Here is a 21,135-nt window from a genome sequence, read left to right as displayed (position 1 = left end):
TGCACGAGTCCAACTTCCAACAACCTTCCGCTACCTGGAGTGTGTCATTAAGGCGACCACTCTAGAAGGTTGTCCAGACCGGTGAATCACCTGGCACGAGATAAAGCTACGCCTTCGGTCTTACGCCGCTCTCTGCCAGCTACGATCACCCCGTCTGCGACGAAAGATCCACGGCGGTCCGGAGGACGATCCGAGAGTGCCATCAACGCCTGAAGCTGCGTGTCCTCATCACCTCCAAGTCACCTCGCTGAGAACCAGGACGCCTCCCTCCAAAGCCGCCTGCCTCCTCCCTCACCTCCTGACCGACCTTCTGCATCTACTCATCACCCTCTCATCCATCCATCCATCCCATTCATCCCTCCACTCATCGCCAAAGTAAGCCGCTGCTTGTCATCTCTGCACAGAGTGGTGTGTTGGGGTTTAGTAATATTATTACTTGCCTGAGGTTGACAGTTAGACTAGAACGTCTGAACTTTCCCATCAGTTACACACGTGTCTGATACGGTATTGACATTGCTTCAGAACTGGTTTACGCTTCCATCGCGATATTGTCGGGATCATCTCATTCTCCTTTGCATCTTTCCTGTTTCTTTCTGTTCTTTTATTCCTAAATAAATCTATAAAATTACGTTGGTCTTGATCACGTTACTTTGGAGTGTATTATAATCAATCTAAGAGCCTCTGATCAGTAAAGGACATTACATCACGAGTAGTGACTTCAGATAAATAGATTGATTACGCTACTAGTTAATTAAGTTACCACGGTTAATTAATTATTTAAGTGTTAATCAAGAGAGCTTAATAGTCTCCTGGAAACTATATTTCAGGTGGTGCCCCAAACTTTCGAGGAGATATTATTTTTCATAATTGTCTGGTCACAGACGCAGGCGTCCGTGACCAGACAATCCTTCACTTTCACTACACCAGTGTAGAGTGGCGAAACAAATTAAAACAGAAAAAAAGCAGGAAAGGTGTGAAATCACACGTCAGAGAGACGACGACTGGGTGCGTCTGCCACACAAAAGACACCAGGTTCCGGGTCCATTGCCAATCGCTCCATCCATTGCTGTCCAGCCCCCACTCAAGGACCTGCTCCTCCCCCTCCCCAACAAGACGTCCCTGCACAAGTGGTGACCAGATCAAGGGCAGAGCAACAGCAACAATCACCACAAGATGGCGCCACACCTGTCCTCACCTGCCAATGATAACCTCCAAGGTCAACGGTGTGAGGATCAATGTCATGGTCGACTCTGGCGCGACTCTGCAATTAGGACATGTGAAGTAAAAACTAAACCAAGCGGGCGTTCGACTTACAGGATGAGTTCCAGCAGAAATGTAGTGTTAGGTTTTCTGCACCATTGAGGTTCATTTGGGAATCTCCAGAGGGAAACGTTGATTTGAAACATTTGTTTTTGACGTCCCCACAGGGTGCCATAAATCTTCTGGGAAGGATTTGAAGATAAAGTGTGGGACCGTCATGACATCAACACCAACTGGGTTAACGGTTGTTTCATTCTACCTTTGGTTCCTTCTTACAGAATGGACCATACGAGGTGTTTTGTACCTCAATCGAGAGGTCTTTTATTTCGCTCAACACACGTCCACACTCTTGCTGCTTCACCTGCGTCACTTACAAAAGTGTCCCCCCGGGAACAACACACGGAACTTCATTCACACATACAGTAACATACATTGTTACAACGGTTAGTCATCAAAATTTAGATGGGAGTCTAAACTGTCTTCAGTTTCAATGTACACCTCTGGTTAATGTGACTCCTGACAGACTGCACTGTGCTGCACATGTGACCTCTGGACCTGACAGACAGGATGGAACTGACTTTTACAAGGATCTCAATGACGCCATGTGTTTGACTGACCTCTTCTTTGATGAGCACCGGTGCACTGCAGCACTGCATGTTGACTCCTGAACAACTTCCTGTCTTTACCTCCCTGTATGCTGCACCTCATCTGTCCATTTCCAAGCCAAAGTCTGAATCTCTGAAGGCTTTGGCTCCTTTTGTTAAGATGTGTATGCAGGTGTCTGATGGGGAACCTGAGCGTGATGATCCTTCTATTTTCCTCTCTGCACAGTTGAAAGTGTGCCGTCTTCCTTTCACCTCTCAGGTGCACTGTCTCAGTGAAAACAAGCCTGGGTCACACTCTGACCCCACAGGGCAAGACTCGCTCCTTCACCAGCCTCTGCCATAGTTCATGTCTCCCTCTTGTGCTTGTGTACACGAGGAGGAGCTTGTGCATGTGTTCTAACCTTTATCTTATTCACAGCACCACCCAACATTGGAATGATACCTCAGAGGCCGCCAATCGATACGGCAGGTGGCTGACGCTGTTCCACCGTCAGCCGACACTCCTCTGCACGACATCGGTCCTGGTGACTTCTTGCTGATCAGGAACTTCTGGTCCAAATCTTGGCGACATCAGCACTGGTTGGGGCCCGTCCAAGTCCTGCACGTCACACATAGGGCGATCAAAGTCCCAAGGGCCACTTGGGTGCACGCATCCCACTGCAAAGTCGTGTTCAACGCCAAATGAGTGTCAACTGAGGGACAGTCCACCACCTCCTCTAAACAACGTCCCGCTGGACGACAACATTCCACCTGAGCTTCTCACGGATGCTCAAAGTTGTTGCTACATTCTGGTTTGTTATCTTCAATGTTGTTGGGTCCAGTCCAGTGATGAAAGTGTTTTTTTGCTGAGAATTCCTCAGTGACAGTGTCAACTTCACACTGAACTTGTATTCTCACTCTCTTAGCAAAGATTATTCAATAAATATTCTTGAAGACAATTCTCTCTCCAAGATCTTTATTGTGGTCAGGAAAATCCACAACACTTGAGCATGTGACACAAGCTCCATTTGCCTGAGACATGTGACAACTGCGTGTCAGTCGGCTGCTCATCACTGAACTCACAGCTCTACATCACTTTTTAACTTCATTTTTTCCTTGTTCTGGCAAAGTGTTTCATATAGAATAAATTACTTTTATTCCACTTTCAACGAGCAGAGCAAACCCACAATGTGAACTTCACTCATCACTTGTTCAGTAGCGGAATGTTGCCCAGTGGCCCTGCTCTGAGTCTCAGAATAATACATCTTAAAACTTTTGTGACTCAGATTGCATAACAGAAAATGACTGTTAGCATGTGTTGTTCTGAGCATTTGGCAGCAAAATGTTTTCATAACATACTGAGCCAAGATAACAAACATAGTTCCACAATGACTGTAGGAGCATATTCAACACACCCAAGGAAACAAAACTGCAGGCTGCCTGAAAATGAGTTAAAAAAATGAATCATAAATAAATCATAAGGTCTTGTTTTGGCTGCGCTCGAAATATCTACTCTGAGTCACAGGATTTTTTCCCATCTGTTTAGTGTAAAGATGTTAAAAATGAATGAATAAAAACAGCTGACCTCTGAACTAAGGGTTTGTTTCATCTGCTAACATTTTGTTTAGCAATCATAGCAATGACTGACTTCATCCACCATGTTGAAATAGTTGCACATCCAGTGACTGAAACTCTGATTTTGACATAAAAACCTGTCCGACACAGAACTTGTGTGGCTATATTCAGAGGCCCTCACAAGGCCGTGCGTGTCAGTCCCGGCGACTGAAGGAGGAGAGCCACATCAGGGCTTATAAACAGCAAATAGCCCATGCGTCAACCTGCAGCACTGAGGGCTGCCCTGGTCTGTCAGTGTGGGAGCAAAAGTCCACTTTCCCAACGTCACTATCGAACACCATGGGAGTGAGGATGGGATAATGGCAGATTGAGGGACGACAAAAAAACTCAACTCAAACTCAAAGTGAGCTTGTCATGTCCACAACACTGGGATGTGTGATGCGTCTGTGCTCTGACTTCTACACACACACAACATCAGGAGGATTTTACAGTGTATTAGTGGAGACTGAACTAAACATTTGTTACTTGTTACTTGTATCAAACATTTCATAATGAACATGCTCCTTTCGATGATACGTTTCCTTGAACCGCAGCAAGAATTTAATCAGAATGTGAAGGTGCTTTTGTTGTTGTTTTGAAGCTGTGTTTCAAGTTGTGGGCGTCATTTGAAAGCAGATGCCAACAGGGAGTGTGGTATGAGCGCGTGACACAAGCTGCATTTGCCTGAGACATGAGACAATTGCACGACAGTCAGCTGCCCCGAGGCTCATCACTGAACTCACCTGTCAAACAGCTCTACATCACTTCATTTTATTTTTCCATTTTGCCTGTCCTGGCAAAGTGTTCAATATAAAATAAATGACTTTTATTCCCTATTCAATACACAGATCACACCCACAGTTGTGAACTTCCCTCATCACTTGTTCAGTAGCGGAATGTTGCCATATTACCAGACGGACCGTTCGTCTTTTCATCGACTGCATGTCCAGGGAATGAGTATCTGGGCTCCTGGTCTGCTATTTGCTGCTCCAGTCTTCAGCAACAGAACTCGGCTGCTCGTCCAAAACAATAAACTCCATGAGCATTGGTGTCTCCTGCGGTTTGCTCCAGTTAGCATTTGTTTGTTTGCCTCTTGGTAGAGCTTGAGTTCGGTGCTGTGATTTGAAGCCAAGTGTCTTGTTTTAATGCTGCCTCTGAGTCCATGGGTGCACACGCTGCAATTCACTTGTCATCTTCCTGGACGGAGAAGCCAAACCACCGCCATCGTGGCTGGCTGGCTCTCATGTCTGCAGCTGCAGGTCTACTCTGCAGGCTGGGCTGCAGCATCACAAGCAGCCAGAGATTCTGGAGAAATGCTGGCTTTCTTCTGTCATTTTTACATTGTAGTAGAGTAATAAAATTTCTCATCCAGTATAAATATGAATTGCATCTTCTTAAAGTAAATGAATAAATCTTGAATAGAACGTCTTCTATTTGTCGTCATAAATGCCCACGTCGGCGCCGATCAATCGATGCAGCTCGATCCACAACATTTCCATTGCATCGAGAGAGTGACTTAGAGTCAATAATAGTCTTTGAGAAGAAATTGAGAAGAAATAAATAAATGATTACTCTCACTTTTGGTTACATTACAGTTGTGTCTGTGTTTGATACAATATATAACACAACTATACAATACACAATTGTTTCAATCATTTGTTGCCCTTAAAAAAAACAGACATGTTCACAGTATTTTTCTATGTTTTACTGTCTCTTTTTCCTCCACAGCATCTATTGCTTTTACAGTAGTGAGACACATGGAGCAGTTCATCATTTTAATGACCATACCAGCCGATGTCACTGGCTCAGGATTCACTGTCTGTACCTGCACACGTTTTCTTTTTTTGTCTTGTACATTTGTCTCGCTTGTTTTTGTTTTGTTTTGTTTGGACTTTGAATACCTAAGTTCCAAGGACAATGTTCTGTTGTTGTTAAATCACATCCATCCTGGTTGTAATGGCAGTTGTCAGGATAATGACACAGGAACCAATGTTATAAATGTAATCAATAAAGGTGTTGTTTTTCCTAAATATGAAATGAAATTCATGTTCTTTTTCAGAAAATGTTTATGTGTGAATCACGTTCAGTGAGGCATCACAATGAAGGAGTGAAAGTCGATGGCCCCAGACACCAATGGTGCCCTGGAAGAGTCCAAACAGCCTCATCCACCTGGAGCAGGAGGACCAGCTCTTGACCCATCCATATCTCACTCAACATTCCCCAGGTTGATGATGTCATTCTGCCAGTTGAGGGTGACTTCACTATGTTCCGACTATTTTGGTTGAAAAGGTCCGCAGCTGTCATTTAAATGATTCTATGTGTTTCGGTTACTTCTCTTGTGTGATGATTTAGCTTCAACCCCAATGGGCTTGGTTCTCCGGATGTTATTCTGAGAAGTTTTACTTTTATATTTACTCGCATTTATCCACATGTTCATATTTACCTTTATATTTTACAAACATTTATTCTTACCACTTAATCACAAATATTATCATACATTTAATCTCATAATCAGTAGTGTTCATCATTTAACTGTAGCAATATTCTTTTTAATTTATAATTTTATTCATTTAGGATAAAAAGGGGGAATTGTGATTGTGAGGGGGAAAATTATTCTCATTATATATTATATAAGTTATATATAAGTGCGGGAGTTCCTGGTCCACTGATCCCACTGATGCACAAGACACGTCGCAGCTCGGATGATAACAACAACAACAAACATGGAGGAATCCCTGAACAAAAGCAAACAAAAGCTTCTGTTTGCTTTTGTTCAGGGATGTTTTTCACTACACAATGGCCAGGGTTTCCACGACTCTGAATGTACTTGAAATTCTTTTAAAATTGAAATTCTTACACAAATATTTTCAAGACATGAAAAGAGCTTTAGTTTTTATAAGGTGATATAAAAACTTGAATATAGCCACCATCGTGATTTATGGTGCTAGTGTCAAACTGATGCAGAATAAACAACATTTTGTTGTTTAAATGTATGTATGGGTCCATCATTGGATCCACTAATATACTAAATACATTCAAAGTAAAAAATGTGGCTCCTTGTGACAAATATTCTCATACCATTGAACTGCGATTAAAACAGAAGCTGTTTATTTGTGGATCACGTTCAGTGAGGCATCACAATAAAGGAGGGAAAGGTGTTCCACGGATGTATCAAGGAAACACCTTCACACATCAACAACTGTCGACACAAAACTGACGCTGTCGGCAAAATGTCAATATCAGACGTCCGTAACTGTATGTGTATAGCTTGCAAGCAGAAGACCCCAACAGGAGAACAGCATCTCTGAAAAGGCTCAGTGGTCCCAGTCAACACAGGTTACACAGGTGGTTCAAAGTACATGACACACTAGAGACTAGTCAATCAAACACAGAGCAATGCAGCTGTTGATGCCAAAGACAACCAGCTTTCAGTGAAGTCAGATATTGCCAGCACAATCTGAAGCATGGCGTGAAGAGCGCCAAGGGATTTGTTGCATCACTTCATTAGTTTGTTCTGAAGATGCCATCCATTAGTCGTCCAGCCAAACCTGTTTTTCCTGTTCTTTTATTTTAATTGAATGTGTACTTTTGACGCTCATTTAAAAGGCAGCAGTTGACCAGAGAAACAGATGCTACTGGACTGGCCAAGAGGAACATTTGGCTTCAAGGCACATGGTTTGGTACATAGATGCAGGTCAGGTGAGAAACTTCTGTTTGTCTTTCTGACATGAACTTGTTTCATTGTTTCACAGACTGGACAGGATGAAGGGCCTGTGTTTTTGGCTGCTGTTCCTTGTGCCTTCATCAGCATCTTCACTGTGGGATTTACCAGTTCCATACACTCTTCATAGAGACCTCGGTAAATGGTCATAATCTTCTGCTTCACTAACCAATATCATCACGCTTTGATACATGATCTGTATTTTTTTAACAAGACCTGAATGTGAAGGGAGTCGTCCTGAGAGCACTGGATCAGTTCAGGCTGAAGTCATGCATTGACTTCACTGTCCGAGAGACGCAGGACTATTTCATTCACGTCCAACACCAAGACCGACAGTAAGTTCCTCTTCACTGTGTCAGTATCTGCTGGGAAAAGTCTCTTGATGAAATTATGGAAAAAACAAACATTCAACATGTATAAATAAAACAATTTTAATGTGTTAAAAATGTAAAAAAAAAATAATAATAATAATAATAGAAAAGGAATCCAGTCCACCAGACATATATTATAAAAAAATCAATTGATCCTTGGCAAGATCAAATTTGAAAAAAAAATAATAATAATAAATACAAATTAAGCAAAAAATCCCAGAGGAAAAGTAAAAATGATGGAATTGATGCTGAAAAAGAGAAACCTAAAATTGAGAAATGAGGGATTGTCTCCTGGTCTTCCATGTTGTGAGCGTTATCTGCAGTGTTAGCCAGGTGGAGCGTCACCTGAACATAGAGTGAAGTGAGGAAGAGCCATGTTTATCCATACGTTCCCTTCTGCCTGAGTCGATGATACATGATGGCGCCTGAGCACCTTGTGAGTGTTGCGGTGTTGAAATGTAGCATTCAAACCTCTGACTGAGACGACATGTCGGAGTATAGACCAACAGGTTTGTGTAAGACGTGTGGAATGTTTCAATGACTGATATTCTTGATCAGTTTAAACCAGAGAGACGTTGCTAACATGCCACATCAGTGAGGAAGAAAAAAGAAGAAGAAAGGATGAAATTTAACTTAAAATTATTCATAAAAACGAATGAGTAACAGTAACAGTTACTTAAAAAGGGTAAATCCATATAACAGCATGCTGCATTTCTGAGCTGCATGGTGAGTGAGAAAATAGCTCAAACCAAGATTGTGAAGGAAAATATTGTACTTTATGTGAAATATCTATTTTTAAAATGCTTTATAGAAAAATGTATTCAAAAAAAGCTACTATTGTGAAATAGAATCTGAGACTCTGTATGAGGCTAAAACTGTACATTCAATTTTAGGGGTTTAGTGATTGTCATTACAAAGCTGAGATATATATCCAGAAAAGAATCAAGGATGACGTCTTTTTAAAGTCAAACTTGTTGTTTTTGTTTCCTCCACAGGTGCTCCTCATCCGTAGGACAACAGAACTTGGAAAATGGACAGATTATCTCCTTCAGTCGACACTGCAGTTCCATCAACACTGTCGAAGAACACTTCTTCCGCACTCTTGGCTTCTACCCCGAACACGTCCGACCTGACAGAGATGATTTTATCACCATTGTTTACGAAAACATCAGAGAAGGTTCAACTTTTCTCCTAAAGAAGAATGATTGTAAATTGATTTAAAGGGCAGAGAAGAGAGACAGGGGTTTTCTGAGAAGCACTTGCTCTGCTCATGAAATATAAGGAAAAAAAAGCAAATGTGTAGTTCACAACGTATTTGCGCCTCAAAAGAGCTTGATGGTCCTTTAAGTGCCACTTTATATCCTGAATCCAAAGCATGCCAGCCTCAAGGCTTCTGGTCCCAGCACAGTTGATTCTCTACAGAAATGTAACCAAAGAAATAAGTGATGCTTCTTCATGGCCTGGTGAGTGACATGCATTTTAAAATGTCTTTCAGGGAAGTCAGAGATGTTCAATATAGTGAATGACATCAGCACCCAAGGATTCCCGTACGACTACAGGTCTGTGACGCATTTTGGATCACATGAGTTCAGCAAAGTATTCGCTCCCACAATCCGCACCAAAGACCCCAAGTACCAAGACGTGATCGGCCAAAGTGAGGAAATGAGTCCAGGAGATGCCAAGAAGCTCAACCTTCGCTACAAATGCAGTAAGTAGGAGGAATTACAACACGTTTAATACACAATGCAATTGAACAGTAGACTGGGGGAGAAGTTCTTGTGCTGATCTGAAACTGTTGGTGAAGTTAAACGATAATTGTCTGGCATGTGGGGCGTCAACAACCAATCCATCAAATCTATAAAAATCTATCATTCAAAGTGCTGAACGTTGGTTCAAGAGCAGAGTCGTGTGACACGTGGCGGCTTGTGCCGTCTCTATGACCCAGGTTTGACTGATCTGATGAGGTTTACACTGCGATCCAGACAGTAGAACTCCTGCAGTGATGTCCGGCTGCTTGCTCACATGTGGAAGAGCTGATGAGCTTTGTGGACTGCAGCGCTCGATTTCTACATCCGTTTGAGCTGTTGTTCCCACACACAGTCGTTTTCACTTTATGATATGAAACATTTCCATCAAGCAAATATCACTGGAGCTCAGACTCTGGACTCTGTTCCAGTGAACTTCAGATGTAGACCGTGTGTGTGAGGGAGACGAAGGTGAATACATCAAACAACCATCCTTGTTTCTAGTCCTCAAACTATCTCATTGAAAGACTCTGTTAAATGACGTGAAATCTCAGTGTAATGTTTGTCAGCTCCAAGCCACAGCACAAATGGTGAGGCCCACTGCAGCTGATCAGTTGGAAGAGTGGATCTGCTCACGGAAAGATGCACGACTCGATCCAATGGAACGAAATCTTAAATCAACACTGTAAACAAAAACCTTTTCGGATTTGTATCTTGGTGCTGCTCTTTTCAAAAGAAATGATATGTTGTTCCTGAGAGCACCTCCTCGAGGGCCACTAAAACGTTTTTGGTCGACACCTTTGGGCCATGAGACGCTCAGTTTGAATACACTCGCCACCTATGGAGGCAGTAGTGAGTCACTGAATTGACCTGCCAGCTGCAAATCCCTGATAGTTACCAACTCTGGAGAAGTTCTTGAAAAGAAAAATGATAAAGAAAGTGATGCCACTCCCAACATAAAAAGAACGTCTTGTCTCTGTAGTTGATCGCTGCCACGCTACTGCCACCTGCTGTTCCACTAAGATCATTGCATAAGCTCGATGGACACAAGTGTTGTGAGGGTCATTTTTAAAATGTATTCCATGACAGATTACAGAATTCATCCCCACACAGTATTTCGTAATCTATTCCGTTACATTAGTTAATGCCAGTGAAGTATTTAGAATTCTCTGGATTATTATATACTGTGATTCTTTTGAGAGCAGCCTGGGTTCTTCACTCGATCAGGAGTGGTGAACAAACCTTCTCTCGGCCTGGGTGACCAAGCCAGTGTGGCTGAAGATGCAGGGGCCAACAACAAGCGCTGGAATGTCACGAAACACCTGAGGTCTCACTGGTCTGAGGCTTGTTTGCCCATAAAAGAACCATGAATGTTTCAGCCACAGGGTTCAGAGAGCGAAAAAAAAGCAGCGGTGAATCTGGAAATCACGGTGTCCCATGAGTATCCAATCACAGGATGCGTACGAGTCATGTTCAACAAAGCCAGAAGGCCCTGCTGTCCCCAACTCATGATCTGATTGGCTGTGGCAACGATCCATCACCTGCAGGTGCCTGTTCACTCAGAGTGCACAGACGCCTGCACTGTTGATTCTCAAGGCCTCGACTGACTTCATACAAGCTGGCGACACAAGCTCGCTGAATTCTGATTGGACAAAAACTCTAACCTCGAAACACACACTGAGATGAACTACGACATAAATATGAAGGACATATTCAGTGGAGAATAGATATTACAGCAGAGAAGGCCTTGCTGGCCCTGACGCCCCGCCCTTCTTTGAGGATCCCTCAATCCAAGTGTTTTATCGTGAAACATTTAAACACAATGAAACATTCTGAAAACTGTGGCCAAACCTTTGATCTGCTTGACTTTGTTCCACGCACCACTGCAGACGACAGCGTTGCCTTTCAGCTGTATTGTGATTTTTCCGACGGAGCCATGTGTCACATGACAAACCGCTCAGGTGGGAGCACCAAATGGGAAAGGGTCACGCGTGCTGAAGGTGGGCCGAGCTCTGACCACACCAGTCTTCCCAGTGTCACAGCAGAGGAAGGTATGTTTCTAAACACAATGCTGACACATTTTCCTCCTGGTCTTTTCCAGCATCATTAACGTTGCTCTAAACCAGGATTGTATTTTTCCCCGCAGGATTTACACCTCAGCCTCCACAGGAAGGTGAGCGCCTTTTACTCTCCAAGTTTTCCAACATGACCGAGATGAAGTTCCATATTCGGACACTTGGCTGTGGCGCAGGTCACTTCATGCATGTAAGCACGGCGGCTGGTGAAGCAGGCGACTCTGCCTGGCTGGAGACCCCCAGAATGAAGCCCAAGAGACAGGGTCACCTTCAGTGTCTGCAGTTCTACTACTTCCACAATGGGAGCGCGGACGACCAGCTGAACATCTGGATCAGGGAGTTCAACAATGAAACCAATACAGCACGTCTCATGGGACAAGTCACTGGTGAGCAGCTGACCCTCTGGTTTTATCAGGTCCTGGTTCACAGTCTACATTGAGAATTCAGGGTGACCTTCACACAGGAATCCACCCCCTGAGCTGTTTTTACATGATTCACCACTTCATATCCTGCTACTTTCACTTGGCATCAGTGAGAACTTCACTTTCCATTCTCTCATCCAAGGACCACCAACGTCCCACTGGAGGATCCACCATGTTTCCCTGGATGCTCAGAGTGAATTCCAGGTGGAGTTTGAAGTTGAAAAAGGAAATGGAAGCTCCTCTGGTGGCATCTCCATCGATGACATTAATCTGTCAGAAATACAATGTCCTGATGTGACCATGCAGATTGATGATTTTGAGCACGTCTTGACCACAAGTCCTAGAGGCACATTCGTGTTCAGCCCGCGGCACTACTCCAGTGGTGGCTACGCATATCGTTTGGCTGTGGAATTGGATCAAGTTTTTTTTGGATTGGGAGTGCAACTGCTGTCTGGCCAGAATGATGATGAGCTGACGTGGCCATGTCTGAACAGACAAGTGACACTGCAAGTGGTGGATCAGACTCCCAACATCCAGCACCACATGTCTTTGCAGCATAGCTTCACCACTTCAGGTGATTGTGAATTTAAGATCTTAGGAAGCCCATTCCTGCCAGGAAATAGAAAAAAAAGGTTCTTCTGAGGAAGTGTAACCTTTTTTTTTTCCCTGGTGGACATGGGCTCTACACAGAATGTCTTTTGTTAATGAAAAGTGTTTATTTTGAATAAACAGATTCATCTTTTTGGGACAATCCTCGCAAGGTTGGGAGAAAAATTGAGACCAATGACACTGAGGAAGTCTTTGGAAACATCCTGGATGCATTCATAAAGGGTTTGTCTTTCCTGAAGTCCCTCAACTATCTTAAAGGAGGAAGTGCTGTTTTTGCCCTCAACTTCCGAGGTAAGGCAGCGTCACCGTCTGCTGAAAATGACATGAGAAACTTTGGACTCTGGATATCTAACCCAGCAAAACTGGTCTGTTCCTAGATATCACCCCTCTGATCAATGGAAGTTCACTTCCCAAGGCCAAACTTGGACCAACGGCAGTGAAGCTCACACCAAAAAACCCACGACATGACTCATGCACGACACGGTACAGATTCCTGACTTCACCCTGCAGTTACAACATTTATCTTCCTGAACTGAAACTAAGTGCGAACAGAAGTGCGAACACAGATTGATACTTTGAATCAATTTTTCCCTCCACAGAGAGCCGGCAACAGCTCACCCAGCGACAGCTCACCCAGCGACGCCTCACCCAGCGACAGCTCACCCAGCGACAGCTCACCCAGCGACAGCTCAGCCAGCGACGGCTCACCCAGCAACAGCTCACCCAACAACTGACCAAAGGTGACACATTTTGTGTGCAGCAGCAAAGTCAAGTAATTAAAATGTTTTGTTGACATATATTTAATAAGCACAAGGTTGTTTTCTGCTTCTGCGTAAAAATACGTCAAATCTGAACAGTGAGTTCACAACAGAAATGCGCTCTGCCTGGTTTTTCGTTGAGCTCAGTCCAGTTTCCTCCCTGACCAATTAGATCACAGGACTGAGGAGGACTTCTGTTGATCCAAGAGACGTTGAAATGAATCTTCCACACTGTTTTCCATACATTGTGTGTAAATGTTTCGGAAGTTTGACTCTGTCAGCCCCAGACGGTGACTTTTATATTTTCCTTCTATTTTTCAAAGGCCGCCACCCACCATGAGCGATGGAGCTACAGTTGGCAGGTAGGAGGAGTAACAGTCGGGAAGATTGGGCATCACCATAATAACTGCTTGGAATATACTTCTCTGTTTCTTCCATCTGTCCTTCACACCTTGCGCACGCCACCTCACGATGTTTGATTCATCTCCAGTGCAAACGGTCCTAGAAACAACAGCAGAACGTTGATGAACTATTTCTACCTCATCGACTGAATTGACTTTTTATTTATACAGCCATTCATTTATCAGATGGCGAGGACGACTGTATAGTGCGATCTTGGTTTGGTGGGCGCATGTCACTGTTCACCCTGCAGCCACTTCTGAATTCATGTTTTATTTTATTAGTCCTACACAAACTAGTTCATCCTGAATTTCCATGCCTTTTTTCAAAAGATGATGGACGGACAGACGGACAGACAAGAGAAGCAGTTGCTTTTGTTATCCAGGAAAAAAGTACTCAGCTCTACTCTGAGTCTGAGTGATTTCTTTTTTTTCTTTAAGGTCACCCATGATCCATAAAACATTGGATGACAGGTACAGTGAGCAGTGCTCCGTCACAACTGTTTCATTTTCTTCTTTTCATTTACTTCTTCCCTCTGTAACTTACATAACTTTGCAAAAAACCTGGAATAGCATGAACAACAATGACTGACTGACTTTATTCACCATTTTCCAAAAGTTGCTGATCCAGCGAGTGAAACGCTCAGTTGGATAGAAAAAACTGTCAGACACAGAACTTGTGTGGAAACAACCCACACCATAACTGAAGAACATGTTCTGCCTTGGTTTATTTTATTTATTTTTTATTTTGTTTGTTTTATTGAGTTATACACAAATAGTTCTTACTAATTAGATAATTGCAGTTGACTTAAAAATAAATAAATATAATAAAAAATAAACCATATACCGTATTTTCTGGAACTTTATGGCGCGCACCGCAATATTAGCCGCACCCACAAAGTTTATGAAGGAAAATAGATCTTTTTCTTACATAAGCCGCAGCGTCCCATAAGCCGTGGATGCACTGGTGCTGTCTGCGCTGCAGAAAATGCATGACTTCTCCTCTAGTTCGAGATTTGAAAATAGGGTCCAGCATCGAGACTGACTCATGAAACAATCTGGGAAATCTTCTAAAGTTGAATCATGAACTCTCATTTTACTTACATTTAAAGTGTTCAAAATGCGCTGTTTTCACCCTCCAGTCGATCGTCTCTGACACGTGGGTGGAAACAGCGCATTTTAAGCGCTTTAAAGGGAAATAAAAGACCCGGATGTCATCGGTTTGATGTGATGAGGCTCAATAATTTTGCCAGCAACATAAGCAGCTGTCTTCAACCTCTTTTGTGAAACTTCCCACTCTGGACGTTTGCAAAAGTGTCTGATTCAGGTGGCCAAAGAATGCTGCCTCTGACACACAAAACAGCAGCGGATTCGGTCAGTTCCGTCTAAAAGCGACACCTGAAAACGGCTGGTCATCTGGCTCGGTGAAATTAATGATTATTTCTTGGCCAATATGCTTAGCATTCCGTATGTGTCTGCGAGTGACCGCTGGTTCCTGCACTTTCATGAGCACGGAAAACTCTCTGTCCTCTGTCAAGTGCTGGTGTTTTAAATATTGTATGTAATTTGTGGCGTTGATGCCTTTTAACGTGCATGTGCTGCAGGATGCAAACTTGACATGACAGACTGAATAAAAACTCCACAGTAGACATGCTGTTGCCAAGCGAGCGGCGAGTCAGCAGGGAGGGAAGGAGGAGCGGACGCTTCACAAACCGCGGGCGGTGCTTCATCAGAGCGCCTGTCGTGTGATCGGCAATGACAGGCAGAGATCGGCATTCACCGATCACGCCGAGGTCAGCCTTTCATAATCGGTGGCCGATCGATTGGACCATCCCCAGTAAAAATCCATATATTAGTAGCGTTGTTGTATAAGCCGCAATGGTTCAGACTGCAAGAAAAAAGAAGTGGCTTATAGTCCAGAAAATACGGTATAAACAATCGTCCAAACAGTAGCTTTCTTTATCCAGAGAAAATAAACAGTGTCAGGAAATATTCATTGAATTTTTTTTTTTTCTTTTAGGAGACCCAGGACCCATGAAACATTGGATGACAGGTAAAAGGTGTTCCACTCACAGAAATGTCTTTTTTCTTTTCATTTGCTTCTTTCCTCTGTCCATCACATGAACTTTCCTCCGTCAAACCCCATCAAAATTTCCATCTCTAAGTCCCGAACACAGTAATCTCCATTGGTCATGATGTCATCATCCTAGTTTTTGCTGCGCTCTACGCTGCTATTTAATCTCAAGCCAATGCAGGCCACGTAAAACGTCTTCGAAGGTCAGATTTGGCCCCTGTGCCACATAAATGGACTCAGATCAGACTGTATCGAGCACAGCACGGATGCTTTGCTGCCATGAACACTTCAAGTACTTTGGGTTGTTTTTCTTCTTTTTCACAGGAGCATTTTTTGTTTCTCTCCTGCGATGATGTCGTCACCCACCCTCATCCTCCTGTCAGCAGTGCTGCTCTGGATCGCCTGAGTGGAACCACCAGCTCATGCTCTCCCAAATAAATGTGGATTTTCTGGCGGGGGATTGAATGACAGGGTTTAGACATTTGTCTTTGTCGTGATTTATTTTGGTGATGGGTGTTTTATCAAAGCAAATAAATGCAGTCAACCTCAAATGATTTGTTCCCCTGGCTTTACATTCCGTGATGCTATTCTCAACATGGTTTTCAGAATTCAGACCCGAGACCAAGGCTTTTAATCCCTGCGCTGCCCACTGAGGTGAGAGGGAGTGTGGCGCAGACAATGAATGGAGGATGAGGCTTTCACCATTAAAACATATGTGTGTGGATAATAGCCTCCAACTCAGCCAGCAAGATTCCAAAATTCGATAACACTCAAAGAAAACTAAAAACTCCATACCATGTCCGTATTGCAAAGCATGACGATCACAGTGTTCATGATTTGGCGGTCGACATCCTGGTTTGTAGCAAACAGACACTATAAATGTCAATAATTAATTTCTGAAACTCTTTGGAATTTCAAATGAACAGTGTTTATTGACATCCATGCTGGAGCAGGACGACAATATAAGCTAAGAGACCTTTCTTTGAAAACTTGTCTCCAAGAAGTAAAGCAGACTCCCCCAAATTCTCTTCAACTGTCTTCTAACTTTAGGCTTCTTCTTGCGTCATGAGTTTGAGGAAGTCTGAAGCTCAAACTTAACAAACATCCAAAGGTCTTTCATCTGTTTTAGTTAACTATATGTTTTTTTTTTTCATCTTGTTTTTCCAAGAGGTGTTGAAAGAAAACTTTTTTTTTCATTCAGTTTAACTTTGTGCACCCCAGGCGACGACTTCCTTTGTTCTTTTTCTTTTTATATAGAGGACCCCACCCACCACGGAACTACTGCACAGTTGGCAGGTAGGAGGAGTTATGGTTCCAAAACCTCGACTTGTCCTGGAGACAACAGCAGCGCAACAACTTTGACGACTGGCTTCAACATCTTCGACTAAATAGAGAGGCCAGAAAAAGCGGCAGCCCAACTCTGAGTCTCAGGAAATTTGTGACTCAGATTGCATCACAGAAAATGACTCCGAACACGACACAGAAAAAAATCTGAGTCGGGGATTTAGTGTAAACACATGATCGGGGACCTACGTTTGGTGGTTGAAAACAAGGAGTTTTTTTAATTGAAAAAGTAAAGAAAGAACTGAGAAGACGAATGAGTAACAAGAAGAATAAAAAGGAGGAGCCAAAGTGAACATCTCCTTGCATGAAAATTATGAAAGACAAATACAGGGATGAATGTTTGGAGTGTGAATGAGTGGGTGAATCATCTTGGGTTTCCCACGACCGTGATGAATTGTGAATGTTGAGACACTGACTGAATGAGAAATGAGAAGAGAAAATGACAATTGAAATGGAGCGTGTGAGAAAGTTTGAAAAACACCAGAAAAGTGTGGCTGGAAGAAGCCCAGTGTAGAGTGGCGAAACAAATTAAAACAGAACAAAAGCAGGAAAGGTGTGAAATCACACATCAGAGAGACGGCGACTGGGTGCCTCTGCCACACAAAAGACACCAGGTTCCGGGTCCATTGCCAATCGCTCCATCTATTGCTGTCCAACCCCCACTCAAGGACCTGCTCCTACCCCTCCCCAACAAGACGTCCCTGCACAAGTGGTGACAAGATCAAGGGCAGAGCAACAGCAACAATCACCACAAGATGGCGCCACACCTGTCCTCACCTGCCAATGATAACCTCCAAGGTCAACAGTGTGAGGATCAATGTCATGGTCGACTCTGGCGCGACTCTGCAATTAGGACATGTGAAGTAAAAACAAAACCAAGCGGGCGTTCGACTTACAGGATGAGTTCCAGCAGAAATGTAGTGTTAGGTTTTCTGCACCATTGAGGTTCATTTGGGAATCTCCAGAGGGAAACGTTGATTTGAAACATTTGTTTTTGATGTCCCCACAGGGTGCGGTAAATCTTCTGGGAAGGATTTGAAGATAAAGTGTGGGACCGTCATAACATCAACACCAACTGGGTTAACCGTTGTTTCATTCCACCTTTGGTTCCTTCTTACAGAATGGACCATACGAGGTGTTTTGTACCTCAATCGAGAGGTCTTTTATTTCGCTCAACACACGTCCACACTCTTGCTGCTTCACCTGCGTCACTTACAAAAGTGTCCCCCCAGGAACACCACACGGAACTTCATTCACACATACCAGTACCATACATTGTTACAACGGTTAGTCGTCAAAATTTGGATGGGAGTCTAAACTGTCTTCAGTTTCAATGTACACCTCCGGTTAATGTGACTCCTGACAGACTGCACTGTGCTGCACATGTGACCTCTGGACCTGACAGACAGGATGGAACTGACTTTTACAAGGATCTCAATGACGCCATGTATTTGACTGACCTCTTCTTTGATGAGCACCGGTGCACTGCAGCACTGCATGTTGACTCCTGAACAACTTCCTGTCTTCACCTCCCTGTATTCTGCACCTCATCTGTCCATTTCCAAGCCAAAGTCTGAATCTCTGAAGGCTTTGGGTCCTTTTGTTCAGATGTGTATGCAGGTGTCTGATGGGGAACCTGAGCGTGATGATCCTTCTATTTTCCTCTCTGCACAGTTGAAAGTGTGCCGTCTTCCTTTCACCTCTCAGGTGCACTGTCTCAGTGAAAACAAGCCTGGGTCACACTCTGACCCCACAGGGCAAGGCTCGCTCCTTCACCAGCCTCTGCCATAGTTCATGTCTCCCTCTTGTGCTTGTGTGAACGAGGAGGAGCTTGTGCATGTGTTCTAACCTTTATCTTATTCACAGCACCACCCAACATTGGAATGATACCTCAGAGGCCGCCAATCGATACGGCAGGTGGCTGACGCTGTTCCACCGTCAGCCGACACTCCTCTGCACGACATCAGTCCTGGTGACTTCTTGCTGATCAGGAACTTCTGGTCCAAATCTTGGCGACATCAGCACTGGTTGGGGCCCGTCCAAGTCCTGCTCGTCACACATAGGCCGATCAAAGACCCAAAGGCCACTTGGGTGCACGCATCCCACTGCAAAGTCGTGTTCAACGCCAAATGAGTGTCAACTGAGGGACAGTCCACCACCTCCTCTAAACAACGTCCCGCCGGACGACAACATTCCACCTGAGCTTCTCACGGATGCTCAAAGTTGTTGCTACATTCTGGTTTGTTATCATCAATGTTGTTGTGTCCAGTCCAGTGATGAAAGTGTTTTTTTGCTGAGAATTCCTCAGTGACAGTGTCAACTTCACACTGAACTTGTATTCTCACTCTCTTAGCAAAGATTATTCAATAAATATTCTTGAAGACAATTCTCTCGCCAAGATCTTTATTGTGGTCAGGAAAATCCACAACACTTGAACGTGTGACACAAGCTCCATTTGCCTGAGACATGTGACAATTGCGTGTCAGTCGGCTGCCCCGAGGCTCATCACTGAACTCTCTCTGAGCTCTACATCACTTTTTAACTTCATTTTTTTCCTTGTTCTGGCAAAGTGTTTCATATAGAATAAATTACTTTTTTTCCACTTTCAGTGAGCAGAGCAAACCCACAATGTGAACTTCACTCATCACTTGTTCAGTAGCGGAATGTTGCCCAGTGGCCCTGCTCTGAGTCTCAGAATAATACATCTTAAAACTTTTGTGACTCAGATTGCATAACAGAAAATGACTGTTAGCATGTGTTGTTCTGAGCATTTGGCAGCAAAATGTTTTCATAACATACTGAGCCAAGATAACAAACATAGTTCCACAATGACTGTAGGAGCATATTCAACACACCCAAGGAAACAAAACTGCAGGCTACCTGAAAATGAGTCAAAAAAAATAATCATAAATAAATCATAAGGTCTTGTTTTGGCTGCGCTTGAAATATCTACTCTGAGTCTCAGGATTTTTTCCCATCTGTTTGCTGTAAAGATGTTAAAAATGAATGAATAAAAACAGCTGACCTCTGAACTAAGGGTTTGTTTCATCTGCTAACATTTTGTTTAGCAATCATAGCAATGACTGACTTCATCCACCATGTTGAAATAGTTGCACATCCAGTGACTGAAACTCTGATTTTGACATGAAAACCTGTCCGACACAGAACTTGTGTGGCTATATTCAGAGGCCCTCACAAGGCCGTGCGTGTCAGTCCCGGCGACTGAAGGAGGAGAGCCACATCAGGGCTTATAAACAGCAAATAGCCCATGCCTCAACCTGCAGCGCTGAGGGCTGCCCTGGTCTGTCAGTGTGGGAGCTAAAGTCCGTTTTCCCAACGTCACTATAGAACACCATGGGAGTGAGGATGGGATAATGGCAGATTGAGGGACGACAAAAAAACTCAACTCAAACTCAAAGTGAGCTTGTCATGTCCACAACACAGGGATGTGTGATGCGTCTGTGCTCTGACTTCTACACACGCAACATCAGGAGGATTTTACAGTGTATTAGTGGAGACTGAACTAAACATTTGTTTGTTACTTGTATCAAACATTTCATAATGAACAGGCTCCTTTCAATGATACGTTTCCTTGAACCGCAGCAGGAATTTAATCAGAATGTGAAGGTGCTTTTGTTGTTGTTTTGAAGCTGTGTTTCAAGTTGTGGGCGTCATTTGAAAGCAGATGCCAACAGGGAGTGTGGTATGAGCGCGTGACACAAGCTGCATTTGCCTGAGACATGAGACAATTGCACGACAGTCAGCTGCCCCGAGGCTCATCACTGAACTCACCTGTCAAACAGCTCTACATCACTTCATTTTATTTTTCCATTTTGCCTGTCCTGGCAAAGTGTTTAATATAAAATAAATGACTTTTATTCCCTATTCAATGCACAGATCACACTCACAGTTGTGAACTTCCCTCATCACTTGTTCAGTAGCGGAATGTTGCCATATTACCAGACGGACCGTTCCTCTTTTCATCGACTGCATGTCCAGGGAATGAGTATCTGGGCTCCTGGTCTGCTATTTGCTGCTCCAGTCTTCAGCAACAGAACTCGGCTGCTCGTCCAAAACAAGAACCTCCATGAGCATTGGTGTCTCCTGCGGTTTGCTCCAGTTAGCATTTGTTTGTTTGCCTCTTGGTAGAGCTTGAGTTC

General features: G+C 43.6%; 1 protein-coding gene across 2 annotated transcripts; it reads left to right on the top strand.

Moving 5' to 3' along the window:
- Positions 1-7,074: 7,074 nt before the first annotated feature.
- Positions 7,075-16,138, top strand: LOC128768481 (meprin A subunit beta-like). Of its 2 annotated transcripts, none has more exons than XM_053881389.1 (16): positions 7,075-7,138; positions 7,211-7,317; positions 7,394-7,514; positions 8,546-8,727; positions 9,046-9,258; positions 11,185-11,346; positions 11,442-11,468; positions 11,547-11,756; positions 11,935-12,366; positions 12,525-12,692; positions 12,779-12,884; positions 13,001-13,141; positions 13,483-13,521; positions 13,999-14,031; positions 15,578-15,610; positions 15,956-16,138. In XM_053881389.1, the coding sequence occupies exons 2-16, from the start codon at positions 7,221-7,223 to the stop codon at positions 16,035-16,037; spliced, it is 2,046 nt and encodes a 681-aa protein (XP_053737364.1). In that variant the 5' UTR covers positions 7,075-7,138; positions 7,211-7,220; the 3' UTR covers positions 16,038-16,138. The 2 variants fall into 2 exon arrangements, with proteins under 2 accessions (XP_053737364.1, XP_053737365.1); XM_053881390.1 differs by having other exon boundaries at positions 7,111-7,133.
- The last annotated feature ends 4,997 nt before the right edge of the window (positions 16,139-21,135 follow it).

The sequence above is a fragment of the Synchiropus splendidus genome, chromosome 12, assembly GCF_027744825.2.
Source record: "Synchiropus splendidus isolate RoL2022-P1 chromosome 12, RoL_Sspl_1.0, whole genome shotgun sequence".
Taxonomy (NCBI): Eukaryota; Metazoa; Chordata; class Actinopteri; order Syngnathiformes; family Callionymidae; genus Synchiropus; species Synchiropus splendidus.
The sequence above is the reverse complement of the archived record's forward strand: the minus strand, read 5'-3'. Positions and strand labels throughout refer to the sequence as shown.